This window comes from Patiria miniata, unplaced genomic scaffold, assembly GCF_015706575.1.
Source record: "Patiria miniata isolate m_02_andy unplaced genomic scaffold, ASM1570657v1 HiC_scaffold_6, whole genome shotgun sequence".
NCBI lineage: Eukaryota > Metazoa > Echinodermata > Asteroidea > Valvatida > Asterinidae > Patiria > Patiria miniata.
The window spans coordinates 2,851,055-2,871,504 of NW_024037073.1; the positions used below are offsets into that span (position 1 = coordinate 2,851,055).

The 20,450-nt window shown below is 38.7% G+C and overlaps 1 protein-coding gene across 4 annotated transcripts; it reads left to right on the forward strand.

Annotated features, from left to right (window-relative positions):
• Positions 1–1,916: 1,916 nt before the first annotated feature.
• On the forward strand, positions 1,917–17,748 carry LOC119743403 (ras-related protein Rab-32B-like). Of its 4 annotated transcripts, XM_038219795.1 has the most exons (11): positions 1,935–1,990; positions 5,303–5,515; positions 6,434–6,438; positions 7,556–7,583; positions 8,934–9,030; positions 9,701–9,757; positions 10,956–10,988; positions 12,035–12,062; positions 13,570–13,644; positions 14,818–14,926; positions 16,167–17,748. In XM_038219795.1, the coding sequence occupies exons 2-11, from the start codon at positions 5,446–5,448 to the stop codon at positions 16,340–16,342; spliced, it is 678 nt and encodes a 225-aa protein (XP_038075723.1). In that variant the 5' UTR covers positions 1,935–1,990; positions 5,303–5,445; the 3' UTR covers positions 16,343–17,748. The 4 variants fall into 4 exon arrangements, with proteins under 4 accessions (XP_038075725.1, XP_038075723.1, XP_038075722.1 ...); XM_038219797.1 differs by lacking the exon at positions 6,434–6,438 and having other exon boundaries at positions 1,917–1,959; positions 5,303–5,518; positions 7,554–7,583; XM_038219794.1 differs by lacking the exon at positions 6,434–6,438 and having other exon boundaries at positions 5,303–5,518; positions 7,554–7,583.
• Positions 17,749–20,450: the final 2,702 nt, after the last annotated feature.

The window sequence follows — 20,450 nt, forward strand, 5'->3', positions numbered from 1 at the left end:
ATGCTTCATGCTTGATAGATCTTGTTGGATTAAATGTTCCGCGGCGCTGGCACCGTGTATTCGTCGTGCATGCATGCCGCAAGGCTGGCCGGTCACGTGGTACTGCCTAGTTGGATGAGTTGTCCAGCTGCTGGGTTGATTGTCCAGCAACATTTTGCAAAATTCAAAGATTGCCATGGCCGGCCAACTATAGATGGGCCCCACCCATAGCTAATGTCAAAGGTCCCAAGTAAAGTCGGACAGTATGTAACAGAGCTGTAGGGAATGTTTTAAAGTCGTCGTACATCAATGTAAACTATAGTTGGGACCGCCAAATAAAAATATTGCAGTGGCCCAACTACAGATGGTCCCCACCATAGATAATTTCATTGGTCCCAAGTAAAGTCAGATGTGTATTAGAGTTGTAGGGAATGTTTTATAATCGTACAACAATGTACACTATAGTTGGGACCGCAAAATAAAAAGATTGGAGTGGCCCAACTATAGATTCGCCCCATCAATAACTAATTTCAGTGGTCCCCAGTAAAGTCAGACGTGTATCAGAGCTGTAGGGAACGTTTTACAGTTGTACATCAATGTAAACTATAGTTGGGACACCGCAAAATAAAAAGATCGGAGTGGCCCAACTATAGATGGGCCAGCCCAACAGTGGAACTTACAGTTGGGACCGTCCCAACTATAGTTGGGACAGGCCCAACTATAGTTGGGCCAGCCCAACTGTGGAACTACAGTTGGGACAGGCCCAACTATAGTTGGGACAGGCCCAACTATAGTTGGGACCGATGCGATAGTTGGGGCGTGACATTGCTATGGAGCAAAGATGGTATAGCGCCGCGTAGCGGCGCTACGCGCGCTCTAGAATCTTTGCTATGGAGCGGCCTAAAAGTTTGATTACCTTTACTTGGAACTTGTGTTCCCTAACGTGGCGCACTTCGAAGCTTACCCAAATTTCCTCGTGTAGTGTTGCCAAACTTCTTTGTTGACAAACCTCAAATTCATGCAGTGAAATACTGGTACTTTTACCTTATTAATGCTTGCTGTTTAACCTCTGTGAACAATTTCAGTTTCATAAAATTTAAGCCGAAATTAAAAAACGGTGGCGTCCGGAAATTGGGCACAATTTGGCGGAGTGTTCCCTAACGTGGCGCACTTAAATAAATCTCGGAAAATTCCAAATGAACATTTAAGAATTTCTGAAAACTTGATAAATTCTGATAAATCATTATTATCTCTACTTACATACCCAGCCAGATGTTTGTCACAAAATTATTTTCTTATTTTTCGGGGCATTTTCAAAGGGTTCACTTTGCACTTGAAAATAAAATCGGAAAATCACGCCAAAATAATTTTTTCTTTTAACTTTGTAGCGGGTAAATAAACTCGCGATTTATGAACGGGAGTGTTTATAACTTGATGAAAGTTCACTTTCTGTGAAATTTCAGTTAAAACTTTTGCTCTAGCTAGGCGCTACAGGCGAAAAATCAAAGTGCGCCACGTTAGGGGCCGCGCCACGTTAGGGTACATCATGGAATAGCTCCATGGGTACATCAACAATATTATTTTTCGTTGTTTGAAAAACATTTTTAATTCGAAATTTAAAATTATTCGAATCAAGATTACAATGTTTTATTGATGAATGATCAGATCAAAACATATTGCTGAGCATTAGAGGAAAAAAATGATGCAGAAAGTACAAAACGCAATCTCACACCATTGAGGTAGGAAAGCTCACACGTACACACCCCTTTAAAACATTTCATAGTCAGGTACCTTCACTTTGTTGAATTCAAGTAACTTATATATTACACGTTAGTTCAGATACCACACACATATGCACGAGAGCCGTATATCCGTGCAATTTACACGTAGGCCTACACGTCTGCTGATCGGTTTGTCTTTATAATTTGGCCTTGGATTTGGAACTACGGAAAAGTCACGCGGTATGATCTTAAGTTCGAGGTATAACTGAAGAACCTACTTGCTCAATTATGTAAGTTTGGTTTTAAGGCTTTACAATTGTTGTAAATGAAAAGTTAAAGGAATTCCTGACACCACTCCATCGTCACTCAGTCAGCGGTTGTGTACAAAGTCTATGGAGAGTCATGAGAGTCAAAAACATTTTAGGGGGCGCGCGCGATTTCTTCCTCAATGCGCGCGCCTATTTACTAACAAAATTGGAAATGTTTCTCAGTCTCATCATGTCTTTTCAACATTTTTGCAATGACTGACTTCAGCCTGATATGATGGAAAAAGTGGCGACAGGATACAACATTCTTTCCAACAAAACTAAGTTTAAAGATTCGCAGTGGCTATTGTTACGGCAGCCGTAACGCATTTCCCATTTTCTATCGTTACGGTAGACTGCAACCTGGCAACTTTTATAAAAAAAACATGACAAGAAAATATAAAATTAGAAGGAAAAAAGTGAATTGAACTTTATGAAATTCGGACTTTATTTCCCTTTTAAAAAAAATCCTCCAAAGCCTCAGGTTAGAAAAGGAAAAAAATTCGAGTGCAAAACTGAAATTCGAACCCGCAACCTCGCGGTGCAAAATCCTACCCTCTATCGGCTGAGCTGGCGCACTGCTCGATAAAACGTGGGGAAACAAATAATTATATACCTGCGTGCGTATCAAAAAAAATCGTAGAGGGCGCTAAACAACGAGTGCCGTAACGATAGCCACTTCGTTAAAGATTTTGATCAGTGTTTACTTTTATAAATCGGACAGAAATACAACTTTTTGACATGTTGTTTATTAAGTTGGGAAAAAAAATTGCAACCTGGCGGGTTTACAGTCACTTCGCCAATTTTCCACTTCGCCCACAACCAATTCGCCCACAACCACTTCGCCCATTTGCCACTTCGCCCATTTACCACTTCGCCCACTTATTGACCACCTGCCCATTTGCCACTTGTTGAATCAAAATAAGTTGTAAAGTCTCAAATTTTTGAAAATTTGCCAACGAATGACCGTATGTTTTTGCCTAGTTCCGGATAGCGCGTGCACTTATGACCCAACTACACGCACGTTATTCGGTTTTGTGTGACGTTTTCTGTGCTGGGTCAAAGATTTTCGGTCCGTGCGTGAGTTCGAGCCATTGCGCTGCAGAAAAAAGTTTCAATATCATTTACGTTTTTTTCTCTTTTTAAAATTTGCTGGAATTCTTTTGAATGAACTGTTTTTGGAAAATATACTTAATAAATAATAATGAAATATGCTTGATTCGGTTGGTTCTGGCTGAAAAAAAAAATATCGTGTGATTTTTTTTTTTTCGCGTGAAGCAGTTTTGAACGATTCGAAACTGATTGAACCAATCCGGAACTAGGAAAAGTGACATCGGTACTTTTGACGTCGTAAAATCAAAATAAAAAGAGCTTAAATTTTGAAAATTGTTTTTTTGGTCTCTCCATCACTCAAGGTAAACTTTTTAATCAATTTCACTTGAATTCGTGGAGTAGTTGAGCCGAAAGCAGCCTGAATGATGTTTGCTATCCGGAACTAGGAAAACGACTGTATTTGCCTGTGAAAGTGGAAGGATGCCACTTGTAAAATGGCTAAATGCAGGCTTGGGAACTGTCACTTTTCGTGAGGTGATTCTGTTTGGGTGTGAATATTTAAAAATGTAATTGGCTAATCTACCTAAAATTGAAAAGAAATGAAAAGATGAAAGACAACTTAATTTTTGTTTGAGAAACCCCAGTGATCTGTTGGCTTGCATGTTATTTGGCCCTGAACTTTGTTGAGTTTACACTGTTTGGGGCTTGAATTAGTATGATTCGATGTTATTTCAAGCAAGATGAAACTTCTCGCAAAAAAGTGTTTTCTTTAAAATAATTGTATTATTTTTTTTAACAGATGAGATTGCTCTGAACATCACATTATAAATATTTAAAACTGGAAGTTAAACAATTTGAATGATGTAATAATTAATCCAGTTCTGAAAACGAATTTCCAAGTTGTCAAACTCAAAAATACTTGTCCCATATATAAATCATTGAACTTGAATTATCCCTGTTCATATGCACGTACGTAAATGTACGTACATGTACGTACGAACAAGGGGTGGGCTAAGTGGTAAATGGGCGAAGTGGTAAATGGGCGAAGTGGCAAATTGGCAAGTGGGCGAAGTGGTAAATGGGCGAAGTGGCAAATGGGCGAAGTGGCAAATGGGCGAAGTGGTTGTGGGCGAATTGGTTGTGGGCACTTTCAACCAGGTAGAAGCCATCCGGAAGAGAGCAGCTGGATTGGTGCAGAACATCTACCAACATACCGAACGTGTGAGTGCAATGCTGCAAAGCATGCAGTGGGCTTCTTCAATCCAGAAGGGAAGCAGCCATCAAAACCATACTATACAAGATATCCTGGCACAACCTCATTGCAATTAACAAAGATCAGTTCCTGACCCCCATGATGACAGATACCAGACTAAAAACTACATGTACCATCCGGTACTCCTTCTCCTTCATGCCTACAGCAGTCCAGCTCTGGAATGCCCTTCATGGAGATGTCATCACAGCTCCATTAGTGGACGTATTCAGGGCACACATCTCTGTCAACTAGCTCCAAGATTGGAGTTTTTACTCGCACTTACATTTTCTTTTGCAGCTTTCTTTGCTGAGTACCGGCGTAGATGTAGAATGTAGATGGAGTAGACTACTCCAGTGCGAGGCCATAGACTAGGGCTAGTCGCAACTATACACGTAGTTGGGCCAGTCCTACTTCTAGAATTTGATGGGGTATCTTCTTATTGTATAAGTAGGCCAGACCATCCCAACTGTAATTGGGAAAGTCCCAAACAATATACGATCCTAACTGTTATTGGGACAATGCGATAATTGGGGTGTGACAAATTTACCACAAAATTGCCATCAATATTTGTAAGCTATTTGGAAAATGTTTAATTTGAACACCGTGGCTATTGTTACAGCAGCTGTAACGCGACTGTCAACTGCTATTGACGTAATAATAGTATTCAACGTCATGATCCTTGGCTGTTGGTACCAGGCTAGTATGGCTCTTGAACTTTATTTCCCTTTGAGTAGAGCAGCAGAGGTTCGAACCAGGGTCCCCAGCTCATGGAGCTAACGTCTGTTCAAATCAAGCTAGGGAAGCTTTCTGGATGGATGGGGCCGATGGGCAGTTTTAATTAAATCTGATATGCGTTTGCATCGTGTTTTTACAACACTGTAGCAAAAGTATTTGAAATTTGCGTTACGACATCGTAACAATAGCCACTACATAAGTTGACTGGCCTTAAGTATTATTTGATTCATGTTTGTCTTGATTTCGTTTGAATGCAGTTTCTTTCACATGGAATGGAATGAAGGACCTTGAATGTTTCTGATGGTCTCGGAATATGTATTGAATTGAGATTAAGAAACTTGACACATCAAACTATTCCACTACAAGGATGAGCAGTAAAAGTAGTTGATTGCCTTTCACCATGTCGTCATCAGAGAAACATGTGACTGAACATCTGTACAAGGTGCTAGTTATTGGAGAGTTTGGAGTTGGTAAGTGTGTCTTCGAAAGTCTTTCTTCGTGTTTGCAGAATTGTTGTCAAAAGTCAGTCACAAGACAATCGCAAGTCAGTCACAAGTCAATCACAAGTCAGTCACAAGTCGGTCACAAGTCAATCACAAGTCCATCACAAGTCAATTGCAAGTCAATTGCAAGTCAATCGCTAGTCAAGCGCAACTCAAGCACAAGTAAATCAAAAAGTCAATCGCAAGGCAAGTCAAGTCAAGCACAAGTCGAGCACTAGTCAATCGCAAGTCATTCACAAGCCAAGCGCAAGTCAATTGCAAGTCGCGCGCAAGTCAATCGCAAGTCACGCGCAAGCCCAGCACAAGTCGTCCAGTCTCATTTCAAGTGAGATGCGATCCTATTAAAGTTGGACAAATGCTTTCCATTTTCATTGCTCATCATTTACAGTGCAATTTAATAATTTGACTTTTGAAAGTTGAGATAGACTTGACCCGTGTATGCAACTCTGCTAGTTTGTTGGATTTGGGCTGACACAGAAATCCTGATGTGCCATTCACATTTATATGCCAATCAGTGCCAGTTACAAAAATCTTATGGAAAAAGTGTTTGTTTGGGTTGTGCAAATGTATTGAGCAAAAATATGGCATAGCATGAATAATCTGTTCTGCTGTGGTTGATCTACACAGTCACAGATCTACAGATTTAAAAGAAAAGCATTTTCCTAGAGCATGGCATCTTTTTAAGATGGTTTTATTTTTTATTCTTTTCCTCTGACAGGATTCCTTTTGGATTTAGATTGTTAAATACATTTACTGGAGCTTTTCATTGGTTTTGAGAGGTGTGAAGTTGGTAAATCAGTTTTGCAATTAACAATAAGTTCGATTCCATTTTTGCCCCGAGTTTTTTACGTAAGATGTTTTTCTTTGTTTCTTATTTTGCTGCAGGCAAGGTATGTAGACTTCAAACCTGAAATCCTGTATGTGTGTGACTTCATTGAATCAGGACAGCAGTGCCAAGGAAGTGTGAATATAGCCATGTCTAAATTACTTGGCTACGGCTAGAAATTACACACGCGCCTATAGAAGCGGCTACAGCCACTTCCCATAAACCCGTGTGTTATATCCAGCCGTAGCCAACTACTGCAGTTAAGATGCAGCTAATATAATAATGAGGATACAGTGGGTTGGAGGTCAGATGTCGGAGCTCAGATGACCTGAATACTGTATGTACTCTCGAGATTAAATGTTTTATTTGCTGTCTGTGTTCTTTGTGTTCCTGTGTTCTTTGACAACCCGCATGACTTTGACTTTTTAATGTTTAGCCTTTTACTGCATATGAGGCATCTCAATAATAATTTTAAAAGTTCATGGGAAAATTCCCCCAATATTCTGATTGTATCTCAGTCAGCAATATCTGTGTTCTCTGTTGCGGGAACAGTCCTGTTCAGTCAAGCAATTGACCTATCGCGGTAGAATCGCGTTAGAATAGCGTCAACGCACCTTGTGAAATAAATATTGTCCAATTACATGATATACAAATGGACGCGGAACACGCAAAGTCTGAGACAAGCAAAACTTGTGTACAAAAACTCCATAGGGTTGTCTAAGGGGCGTGGCTAACTCACAAACGGCGATAGGTCAATGACTGATGGTTTCCCTGTTAGATTCCCTGGAGTAATGCAGAGTTTCTATGAGACAAAATAACCCTATCGGTGTAATTTTTGCCGCAACTTTTGTGGAATTATTACATGTATAGTGTTCAGGATCATCCGCTTTGAACAGCACCCCTAGTAGTCAGATGGTGTCCAGCTCCCAGCCCCCACTTTTTGATTTTTCTGGGTGAATGACAAAAAAATCCTGGCTACCTTCCAACTTCCAGCATGGATGGTCTTTCGGAACCCCCCCCCCCCCTTCACATTCAAATTGGTCTGGCGACACCCATGTGCATCTCAGATCATCTACCTCATGAAAACCATGCACCATGTGCCCTGTCCGTGTGATACGAACTTGAGACAAAGTTAAATAATTTCAACAGTAAAGATGTACTTGTTTTTCTCTCTTTTCCAGACATCGATCATTAGAAGATACACAGAAGGTAAGACAAACAAACAGTTTCAACATTAGTTTTCATTCCTTCATAATGACTCAAGTAATTCTTTCAGCATTGGCAGTTTTTCTGTCCGTCCTTTAGAGACATATTCATATCCATGAAGACCACATACAAGGCTGTTTGTTTTGAAATATTCAGTCAATTGTATGCATAGCTGCAGTTCTTTCTTTGCTTACGCAGTAGAGAAATATATTTCATGACTCTTTGTTTCTTGTATAAACCTTACTGCCGGGGCACTTTTGCTTTGAAGTTTCCTAAATTGAAAGCAAAACTCTATCCATCATTTGAAAATGAAAAGTGGACATATGATTTTCTGACAGCAGAGAAGTACATTGTAGCTGTCCGCTTTGCGTCCTCCGTATCTGTAGCTCAGTGGCACATTTTTTTTCTGCACTTGATATCATTGGGACATGAAGCGTAGTATACAAATAAAGAATGTTTATGAGTGCAATGGTAAGAATTTATTGCTTGAGGTGACAGATGGAATGGAGAATGAAATTATTCTTACCATTGCACGAATATGAAACATTCATTATTTGTTTTGTACAACACCTGAATAAATCCATGTCATCTGATTGGTCAGAACTGCCCAAATTGTGACTGTGCAATGGAACTTCCATTTCCCGTGGAATGGAACTGTTATATTTTTCGTGCGGTAGTGTGATCAATGACTCACCAATCAGATGATGGGGATTTGTTCAGGCAGTATATAATATAAATTATTCGTTACTTTACACTACAATCCTGAATTAGTCAGTTTTTTAAATCTAGGAGTAGATTTTATCGATTCTCTTTTCATCGTAAAGGAATAAACCCCTCAACCAATATTTGCCTTAAAAGTCATGGTACCTGCAACTGTTCATAAACATTTCCTGTGCCAGTTTATGTCATTATGTGCTCAACTCTGAGGTGTGTTGAAGAGGTTAATAATTCTAGGTCTGTTACAAGATTTTATCCTTGAGGGAGGGAAAAATGGAAAATCCTTATATTCATATCATATTTACTTTTTTGCTGGGAAAAAAACAAAGCTTACAAAAAGATAATTGGAGTATTTTTTTTTTTTTTATTAAAATAGGTGAGATCCACTCAAGTTTGACTGGTGTGGCTTTAAAGGGGCATTACTGCATGAAATCCCCAACCATTTAATGTTTTGGATACTTTACTTATCCTATTTCAAAGGTCTGGTTGAAAGGAAACTAACCTAATGTCGCACTGTTCCTGAGAAAAGACGAAAAACCCCAGTTGTTTACTTCTGACGCGGCGGTTCAAAAAAAATTTGGTCTTGAGTTATGGTCTGATTGTGCCTTTCATGATTTGATTTTTTTTCTGATATAGATAAGTTTTCACCAAACTACAAGCTTACGATTGGTGTTGACTTTGCTTTGAAACCCATCGACTGGGACAATACGAGACGAGTCAACCTACAGCTATGGTAAGTCAATGGTCGACAATTTATTGGTTTAGTTGTGTATAAAGCAAACCCATCGACTGGGACAATACGAGACGAGTCAACCTACAGCTATGGTAAGTCAATAAATCTATTGATTGATTTGGGAAATATAAATCATAACAGGCACGCAACTTTTCCTCGGATCAGCTGATTTCCTCTTTTTTTACTTCCCATGTGTGCCATTGAAAATAGAAAAATACTGTACAAAAGTCTTGGAAAGATTTGATTTTCCTATTTTTTGTGACTTCCCAGTTGCATGCCTGTCATAAGAATCATCAAATAATACTTCTTTCATATTGACGGAGCTCATTGATATAACTCCCTAGGGTGTTAGAAAAATTGAATGAAACTTGGAGGATTCAGGACTGTTGGGGTGAATATGTAAAATATTATAGATAACAAGAAGGATGAAAATCAAGAAAACTTAGGAAAATAACTGTTGCAGTATAGCTATGTAGTACATGTTTATATATTTTTTTCAATTTGGTTTCTAAAAATATTTTTTAAGAAGCCTTAAAAGTTTGTATTTTGAGTTCTCTGATAACAGTTCTGCCCAACTTCATAACTGTTCATAGCGTAATTTTCCCATGCATGGTTTTTTTGGTTTCAGTTCTCTAAAGCAACTTTCATTTGTTTTTTATGCAAACAACAGGGATATCGCCGGCCATGAAAGATTCGGTCACATGACCAGAGTGTACTATAAATATGCGTAAGTAACATGGTTTGATCTTAAAAGTACAGTTTTAACTAGATGTGTGAACAATTCTCACACACAAGATCCATCCTCTGTCACAATATACATAAATCTGAAGAGATTTTGAACCATTGTCATTAAATGTTTGAATTGACACGTGGCTACTGTTTGGCTGAGCCATTCATCGAGTGAACACATGGTCAGGGTTCCCAGCCACTCTGGAAATCAGGCAAATTCTTGAAAATGAGTTTCCATTTTTCCAGTCGGGGAAAACTCAAGGAATTTGGGAGAAACACCCCAAAAAATCAGGGAAAACTCAGGGAATTTGACAGTGACCCAGAAGGGAAAGGGTTTTGCCAGGTCTGCGTACATGTACATGTTGCCAAGTTGGGTCTAAGTTGTGTCCATGGACTGATTTGCTATGATGGCTTTTTAGTGTTTATGCAGTGTGAGTATTACACACCTCTCCAGATAAAAACAATTGGCTTTGCTGCAACCACCTCTTGACTTCCAATCAACCTTGTTAAAGTGAAAAAATTCTCATAGAATTTTGGAAATTTATCAGGGAAATACAGTAGAACGCCACTATAACGAACGTGATGGGGTCCATAAAAAGTGTTTTTCATAGTGGTTGTTGGTTATAGTGATTGTTCATTATAGTAGAAATTACAATTTCTGGAGCCAAAGGGGATGTTCGTTATATTGTAGAGGTGTTCGCTTTAGTGACGTTTTAGGGTTTCAGGGAAAACTCAATGAATTTTGCTTTAATAAAGTGCTGGGAACCCTGAAGGGGCTGATTCAGGATTTTCAAAAGGAGAGATGTGGGATATTGAACTTTAGTACTTCTGTCCCTAAGGGGTACATTTGTACTATGTTAAATGACGCCTAAAGCATAGGGGCGCTGTCTAGATTGTGCATGTGGAAAGCTTCAATTTGTTTCAAATACCCTCAAATGTAGGAAGCCGTATGAACCCAAAAATGTCTGTAATCATTTTGTTTGGGAGAGATTGTATGAAATTCACACATAATATAAACACACAGTCATTGAGGGATTTGCAATTCTACAAATCTTTCTGCCAATTTCAGAGTTTTGGGTCCATAGTAATATCCAAGATAGTGAAGATGTGTACGCTTGATCTTTACAGTTTACTGAAAAGGAAACAAATTCTTTATGTAAAAATTCATCGGTCATTTTTTTCCCTCCCCAAAACAGGATTGCTGCAGTTATAGTCTTTGACTTATCAAGGTATGATATCAATCTAATTTTGTTTCATTGCAAATCAGTATCTTTATTCAAGTATTGTATAATTCTGTTTAGTGATGCACTTTTATCATTTACAATGTATTACCATTTGAACTCAAATTAAAAAACCTTTTTAAAATTTTGTCACGATGAAAAACTAATGTAGATGTTAAAGGTAGAGTAAATCATTTGTCATTTGTGAATTTTTTTTTTTCGTTTGAAGCAACAAAAGTGTTCAGAATCTAAAGAAGGGTGCTTAACAACTGATGAGGTTTTAGCTCGGTGAATGCTGTATATTCCGAGAAAACAATATTCTAGTATCTCGATTTCAATTCAAAAGTTGCCAAGTCATGTTTTGAATTACTCCCGAAATCAGCATCCGGGACACGTTCTCATTTAGCCGATTGCAGCTGCGCGATGTCATGCACTAAACCGACGAATTATAACACTTGCGTGCACCCATTCACGGCTTCGCCGAATTAAAGACGAAAAACGGAAATTTCCAAAAATGCGTCTTTAGACCAAAAATTTGTCTTTAGACGCATCTTTGGAAATTGGAAATTGATTGTTTTCTTCAAAATGACAGCTTGCCAGAAAAATAATTTCACAGGGAGTTTAGTGCCATTACTATCTTTCAACCAAGTATGCTTTTCAACAATAATTTTGTCAGGTACTTTTTGGATAGCTGCAAATGATGTACTCGACCTTTAAGTTTGTGGTAGCACCATGTAGTAGAGTTTCTTTTATGACTTTGTGTGGTTCTGAGAAGAACCAGTTTGGTAACTCCACGTTTCAAACAGGATGCTTTGTCCATCTTTATGAGTTCTTTTCAGAACCATACACTTTCACACAAAAAATGTGACTTCATGGCGCTACGGCAAAGCTGACTTTCCACTATGGAAAGCTTGAAGTCTGTCTTGAAAAACTTTGTGACTGGAAAAGTATTTTTCTAATGTCAAAGTTTTTCTCGTTATTGGTTTAATAATCAGTTAATCAGTTTTAAAAGAATATTTATGAATTCTCATTTTGTTTCTGTTTATGATTTTCAGACCAGCAACATTTGACTCAGTACTTAAGGTAAGATATATGTTGTTTCATTTATAAACAAGTTTATAAGTTTTGTAATTTTTACTGTTTTTAATTTTTTGTTCTTAAGAAAATCGCCAACTGCTAGCTCATTACAGTTTATCTGCAACATGACTCCATGCTTGGACAAAAGGGCTATCTAAAACTGTAAGAAAAACGCACTACCCCAGTGCTCGGTCGATACGATTATGACAACCATGTGCGGCACCAGTAGTGACCATTATGCCATTTGATAAAGAATTTGCGGTTATTTTACGTGAAAATAAGCCCTACTGTCTAGTTTATAACGAACGACGTGGTTGTTAACCAAATGCTTGCCTACTGCAATGGTGGCCGATCGCAGGGAAACCGGATGGTCACGTGGTACCTTTAGGTCATAAGAGCTCTGTGTGAATTATACACCGAGTGTACTAGGGATCATCATCCACAATTATCAACAGTTTCGAAAGTGTACAATACGTATGCTTGGGGGAGGGGTTTTTCAAAAGTGTACAAAACATACGCTTGGGGGAGGGGGTTAACGACCCCTGTACGCTTTTGTAAGCTTGTAACAAATGTCGATCCGTATTTTTTGGTTCAGTATCTTTTTGTCAATGGCTTTCAGAAGATCTGTCACTAAAAACCCTAATACCTCAACTTAGGGAACACCGGTCCAGCTGGCGATCCATGGGTGCAGCCATATTTCAATTTTGTCATTCCTTGTGTTCAGCTATGCACCGGTGACAAACATACGCGATGCAGCCCTTTTAAACCGCCATTCTTGAAGCGATGAATTGCAATTACGTGTGGGTACTGCAAGCGCCTCATAGACGTGCCCAGCCTATCTTCACGACGCTAATATTCCATAACTAATATAGGCACAATGAAAGAACTGTTCATTCCAGTTGTACCGTATAAGTGCGCCCTTGTGATGCACTGTTGCTGCCTCGCACTTTTTGTCTTGAGCCAAGACTAGGCTGAAGTCTGCACGCGTGCGTGAGAGGTATCTATTCGCGATATTGGGCGTGCAAAACTCAAGAATTCCTGATCAATATACCTGGTGTGGTCCATAAGAAGGTGCGCAATCAATACCAGCACTTTGTAAATGCTTTTGTATCCATAAATAGTGGAATGGCAAGATGGCACCGGGAAGATGCAGTCACAAAAGCCCAGCAAATATTGCACAACCGGGGATTGTCGTATGGATCAGTCCCCATGGTATCTATGAAAATCAACATTTTTGAAAGGCCAAACGGTACATTTTCTACGCTTTTAAAAATGTTGATAATTATGGATGACCCCTTCCTGGTTCAGGCACATATGGCAATAATTATTTCATGTCCGATCGGCACAAACGGTAGGGTCTTCACAATGGTGCCTGGCGTTCAGCAATGCCTAACTCTCCCTTTGTCACCGACAAGGGGTCCTTTTGCACGAAGTCCACAGTCGTATACAGAAACTGATAACACAATTGATCCGTCACAATTGTATTGGTCATTACTGTTCCTATCTATTTCAGTGGTACTCGGATGTGAACCAGAAGGTGATGCTTGCCAATGAACAGCCAGTACCAGTCCTCCTAATAGCCAATAAGGTAGCAGGCATATTACTTTCTTACCCAGCATGCTTAGGTAGTGTGGGGAGTGCCGTGGCCTCGTGGTTAAGGGCATTGAATTCGTGGTCTGCGGGTAATTCTGCGGGTTGTGGGTTCGAGTCCAGCCTGGGGTCGTGGTGTGTGTGCCCTTGGGCAAGGCACTTTGTCACTCATTGCTTCTCCCCACCCAGGAGTAAATGGTTACCTGTGAGGGCAGAGATGGTTATGTGATTGAATTAGCTTGCTTGCGCCTAACAGGCTGTATCGAGCTGTATACTCCCCAGGGAGCTGAGATGGTATTTGGAATGTTTAATTGGCCCAATGATGAGGGGTAATAATAATACTGTAAGTGCTGTGATTTAGTTTACTAAATAAGAGCGTTCTTAAATGGCGATTATTATTATTATATTATTCACACCCGTTGATCATTTCAACCACGCGCTCTGTGACGTCAGAGAATGTGCTCTGTGACAGGCAACCCTCTGGGCGACCGAAACATTTAAGCATCTTTTGCATGTTATTTTGACCCATATTAAACAGTACAGGGTGGTCCCCAAATAACTGTACACTTTTTCAAGACGCACATTTCTCAAAATTGGGGAGACATGTTGAATTGTTTAAAGATATTTCTAAACTACAAGATCTTGGTGGTATATGGTGAAAATGGCATTGAAAATAAGCCTAAATTAAGAAGCGGCCATTTACAGAAAAATGATCAAAAACAAGTTTGTCCACACACGTGTATGAGATATGGTCGTCGTTATGGTAGTTCTTTGTGCCCGGAGTGCTATTGTTTTGACCATGTTTCATAGACTTGCGTATGCACAAACAGGTTTTCAACAATTTTTCTGTAAATGGCCGCCATTTCTTAATGTAGGCTTTATTTTCAAAACCATTTTCACCATATACCACCAAGATCTTGTAGTTCAGGAATATCTTAAAACAATTTCAACATGTCTCCCCAATTTTGAAAAATGTGCGTCTGAAAAAGTGTAAACTTTTTTACCATGCATATTTCAAGAGATATACGTGCAGAGCAAGAAGAGAAAAGGTTACTGAAAGTTGGTATCACCTGAATGCAACATCCAATTTTGTAAACCAAATGTCACATGGTTTATACCTGGATATCATACAAAGGCTTTTTACATTGACTTTTTGTGTGTTTGATTTCAGTGTGATCTTGAAGACACAGTGCTAGATGCTAATATGCTAGAGGAATTTTGCCATAAACACAACTTCATCGGTTGGTTTGCCACGTCAGCAAAAGACAATGTCAACATCGGTAAGTCACAGTTATTGCTGATCTCACAGGGCCAGCCTTGTGTCGTCTTTGTACCTATTTCACTGACTGACTGACTGACTACCTCCCCGTTACTTGTAACTTAATAGATTGGTCGTAGACTGGTTAAAAGAGCCGGGTAGTGCTGTCATATAGGATCACCCCATTATGGGCTAAATAAGAGGGTGGCATGGGTGGCTAGTGTGTAAAGTGCTCGCCTCTCACCACTGTGACCCTGGTTTGTTCCTTGCTAGGATCATATGTGAGTAGAGTTGTGCGTTGGTTCTCCGGGCCCTCTGGTTTTCTTCCCTCCAAAAAATCAAACACCTTCGATCTCTGGCTGTGCTCCGTGGTCATACATGGGTCGTATGGCTGGCTGCCAAAGGCTTTACATGCTTGCGTCTCGACCAAGTTGTCAAGACTTCGCAATTCAGCTTCTCAGCTAATAGTAAGGACGATTAGCCTCCCAAATTATTATTATAAATAAGTAAGGCCCATTGTAAAGACCAGATGCATGAAAAGACTTCCAGTGAATAGCCATTCTGAGTCAATTGAATAGAATTGTGTGCACTCTGGGACCAGCTCCACAGTGCTCGCATTGTCTTATTTTTGTTAGCAATTTGACTTACGGGAGAGGTTTGGCACACAACTATTTGAGTGTTGGACGTAGTCATGAAAGGTTATACAAATTTTTTTAAAGAAGTCAATCACATGTTAATGACAAATCATTCAGTCCCAAGTCACGTCACAAGCTGTTTAGATGAAGGGACACCATAGATTTGTTCTTGGCTTTAATGAGTTGGCCACACGGCCCCTTCAGCAATTCATGCACAGAATCAGTGACCTATGTATTGGGTGCAGTTGGTGGATGGATTTGCGTGATTCTCTCGCGCTACAGTGTTGCACACTACTGACTGTAAAAATACCATCAATATCGTTGCGCAAGCATGGGTCGATTTCAATAGACAGAGTGTGAGATAACTACACAATTGCACAATGGACCCTGCACAATGCACAAGTAATAGGCTCCCTCGATCAGTCTTGCAGGACCCATTTCTACACAGTAATTTGAAAGCTTTTGAGTGCGAGAATTGAAATGGCACAAATTCTACCCTGAATTATTCACCAATGTTTGCATGATTAATCAGTGCTTGCTCACTCGACTGATGCTTGCACGAACAATAGATCACGTGTTAGCACATCATTCCGACGGCTATTTTTTTTTCATTGACATCTTGTACAGAGGAAGCCATGAGGTTTCTTGTTCAGAACATCCTGGAGTTGACGACAGACGCAGCCAAACCCAACGAGCACATCTCACTCCACCAGGACAAGGACTACTTCGAGACAATCGACGAAGAGGAGGACAACCTGAGCCTGGCTGAGGAGAAGAGCAGAAGGAAATGCTGCCCTCAATGAGCATCAACTCATTTCAGGAGATACGAAATCATCAACGTGGTTACTTTTAATGAATGGGAGGTTTGCGGTAACACCATGTGAATGATATCTCTCAGTGAGTTGTCTGGTTTCTGAGAAGATTCAGTTGGTTTAACTCGACGTTTCAAACAGTATGCTCTGCTCATCTTCAGGTGACTGCCGTGCTCTAGCTGGTGTAGTAGTTCACCATGGTAACTTTACTTGTTTTAAGCCGTGTCCACATTGGACTTCTTTTGGTTAAGCTTACCCAGACGATGGGTACTTTTGCCATTTAAGTCCAGTGCAAACAGCCCAGAAAAAGTTTCTCTTGTGGTTACTTTTCTCAAGTCCAGTGGTTACTTTTACCTGCAGACATTTTTACCCCGGAAAAGTGACCTGATCAATTTTCCTGGTCAATTTTCCATTTTCCGGACACTGCAAGTCAAAGGAAAGCTGTACATTGTTAACATGATTAAGGAAAAAAAAATAGGACGACCGATCATGTGGACACATGTTTTATGCCCAACTCGGTTACTTTAGCCAAGGTCTCGGTAAAATTATCCCAAGTCAGAAGTCCAAGTGCGGACACTGGTAAATGTTACCCATTAGGTTTTTAACCAGTCGTCTCAGTAAAATCTTTTTAAAAATTAGTCCAATAGGAACAAGGCTCTATTCATTGTCGGAAAAAGAAAAAAAAATCAGACATCAAGCGTTTTCAAACTTTTTAAATTTTAAACAGTGTTGAGGGCAGTATATCAGTTGGGCAGTATTTTGCAAGCAGGTCAGCATGCAACTGTTGTCTTTCACATTATTTTATCAATAGTGTGCCTGAAATGTTAACCACTTATTCTTGTATTGTTTTCTCTAAGATAATGAAGAACTTGAGAAGAAGAAAAAATTGTTCCTGTTCAATGTATCTGTAAATTATATAAAAGGAATATTTATAATAAATGTTTTGTTTGTTTTGTATTTTAAAGCTTATCTTTCAGCATTCACAAGCATAAATGCAATCATTTTATGATCGTTTAAGCTAGTAATTTTTTAAAAATAATTAGATTTGGTATTTCCTGCTGCGTAATGTGCACATCTAGATAAGTGAATTGGAGCTGTGCGATAGATGCACCAGTGGACACATTTGGACTCCGTGCACGAACTGAAGACGGGGGCATTGTGACCACTTTCAAAAACCCCTTGGGAGGGACACGTGTGTTGGATTATGCCCATTATGGCACTTCGTAAGAGCAGCTCATTTCGTTCCAGATGTGCTCAAATCATAGCGTCTTCACGTGAACATTAGGCGCCATCAGCAATGCAGTCGAATGCCCCTGCCGGTGGTCCCCCCAACTCTCCCTTTGTAACCGTTGAGGAGGTACTTGTGCACGGAGTCCAGACAGGGCGAGTAAAAAAAACCAAAAAAACCCCACCAAAATGGTGCCCCCTATTTTTTAAAGAAGTTCTATTTTTTAAAGAAGTAAATGTGATCTGTGGACAATTTTAAAACTCTGTTGTTCAAAATTCCACAACTCATAAAGTACATGAGTGATTTGAATGATCCTTGTACTAAAAGAAAGCTTATCAAATGTGACCTGTTCTATCAAAAGCAGACGCTTCTGGGCAGAGGTTGGAATTGAGATTGGGCCAAAAAACGCTGTGGGGGTGATTTTTATCGATTTTCAAATTTTTGCATATTTGTAATCCTGAACATGTCTAAAATATATTATAAAAGTTTGAAACCCTAATTTGAACTCTACATATACTATTTTTGATGATTTTGATAAGGTATATCAGTTAAAGAAATAACTGTTTTGTGATGTTCGTGGCCATTTTCTCCGTTTTCTACTTTTCGACACAATGAACTTCAAAATAGCATAACTCTGCCCAGGAATGACCGGTTTCAAAAATTAAACCACCTATTAAAAGGAAAAAGAACATATGTTAACAATATGTAAAAATATCATTTTCGACCTTATGCCCAGAAAAGTCTGATTTTGACAGAACAGGTCACAATTGGGCTTCCACATCCTAGAAAGTGTTACATGCAGAACTTCTTTACAAAATAGGGGGCACCATTTGGGTTTTCCTTTTTTTTGACTCGCCCTAGGCCCTGTAGAGGCAGTGTTAATCGATTATCTGCAATCTGTGATTTTGCATGCAATCAAAAAGACAATGGAAATTTTATCTTTTGTACAAAATTTATGATAAGACTGTGAAACATATTGCAGCCCACAGTTTGGAAATATTGTACTTCCAAAGTGACCCTCATATCCACCGGTAATAGTGTAGTTTGTTCCAAAAGAAAAAATTATCAAATATTGTTTTGCACGTGCACAGTTAGAATACTGTACCACTCTTTATACAGTCAAAATGATATTTGTTTTTCTTGATATTCAGCAAGTCAATAGTCTTCAAGTGTACAGTACCTGAAATGTTTTCGAGAAAGATTTTGGTATCTAAATGTATATATCTGATTTCAAAAACTGTTCATGAGAGATATTTTTTTGTAAAATTATCTTTTATAATTCTCAAATCCCAGAATTCCAATTTGAATTTTTATCCTATAAAAAGAAAACAACTATGCAATAACTGTTCGAATGAGAACAGTTTTGATGAAAGAATGTTTAATATAATCTATGCAGTAATATAATTTGATATAAAAAAATTAAACATAGTATTTCAAAATGTAATATTTTTGCTTGTGCACTGATTAAACCTACCTTACGACACCATCAAAGGAAATTGTGAAAATAAAATAAAAACTGAATTATATAACAACCAATTTTTTTGAAGTTTAACTGTGAACTCAATTTAACTAAATTTCCTGCAATTACAAATGTATGTATAAATGGCGCAAAATGTGATTTTCTTTTTTATTTTATTGAAATGTGTATTAATATTTTGCAATCAAGTGTAAATTTCAGTTGTAAAATTCCTGTTTGTACACGTTAAATTCTGAGTTTTTTATACACTTTTTAGTTATTTGTTCCCTCTTTCCTGGTAGAACAAGACATTTTGTGAAGTTTTGTCAGTGTGCAGAAGACAATTGCTATATAAATTTCCCCCAAAAGTACAATGAATCTGTAATTAAAAAAACTCTGCCTCAAATTCCATGGAGGCACTTAATAGAAAATATTGCCGAGTAAACACCGTCATAACTTAAACATATATTTCTCTCATTACAAAGTTATGAAAAGTTTTGAATTTATATAATTTGAGAATTTTTTTGCAAGGGGATAAGTCGGCCTAACTCGCACTATCAGTATTTACAACAATTTTACCAGATTTGTGCAGACTGGGCCAAGTTGAGGCGAGGACCATTAGTGGACTAGTGCTTGATTTGTGAAGTGACTTACGCCTGCACACTAATAGCAACGTACCAAAGCTTCCAGTCAAACGATGGTCAAAACGGCATCCAAAAACTCCCTCCCAGGTGTGCATAATGATGCGCCCGGCTATTGTTAACCATTGATGGAACCATGCCCCATGGTCCGGTTCCAAATAGTCAACTACAGTAGTCCAAGCATCCTGCTTTAAGTGAAGTTAGTTGAAAATATAGTTAACTTAAGTTTGCCCCCAAACTTGCTCTTCCTCGATAATTTTAAATAATCAAAATTCTGCTGTATTTCCCAATCTGGAAATGTCCCAACTTTGAATTGTGCAAAAATCCACAATTGGTCCATGTTATTTACATCCTTTAATTATTTATGCGCTATGACAATTTTTGTTTTAAGTGGTCACATATAGTAAATGGTTTAGCAAGTAATAGACAGTGTAGATTTTAGATTACTCATATTTTATAGTATTTTTTGTTTGAAATATTCGCAACGATCCATCTCATTTTTAACACTTATTAATTTTGGTGCTGAAAAAACCTAACGAAAAGCCTGTCCATTCCTGTGCAGGTCACAAGGGTATTGATGATTTTGTATTAAAATTTATTTCTGAAGAGCAGTTGTATGAAAATAAATAATTTGTATTTGCAAACAAAACAGAAGATTTTCAGCGTGTTTTCTTCTTTCCCCTCGGAAATTCTAAATCTAGTCTTTGCCCGTGAAAAATCTAGTGAAGCCTCTGTGATGGTTGAGGTCACTATCAACCAGATGAACCAAGTCTC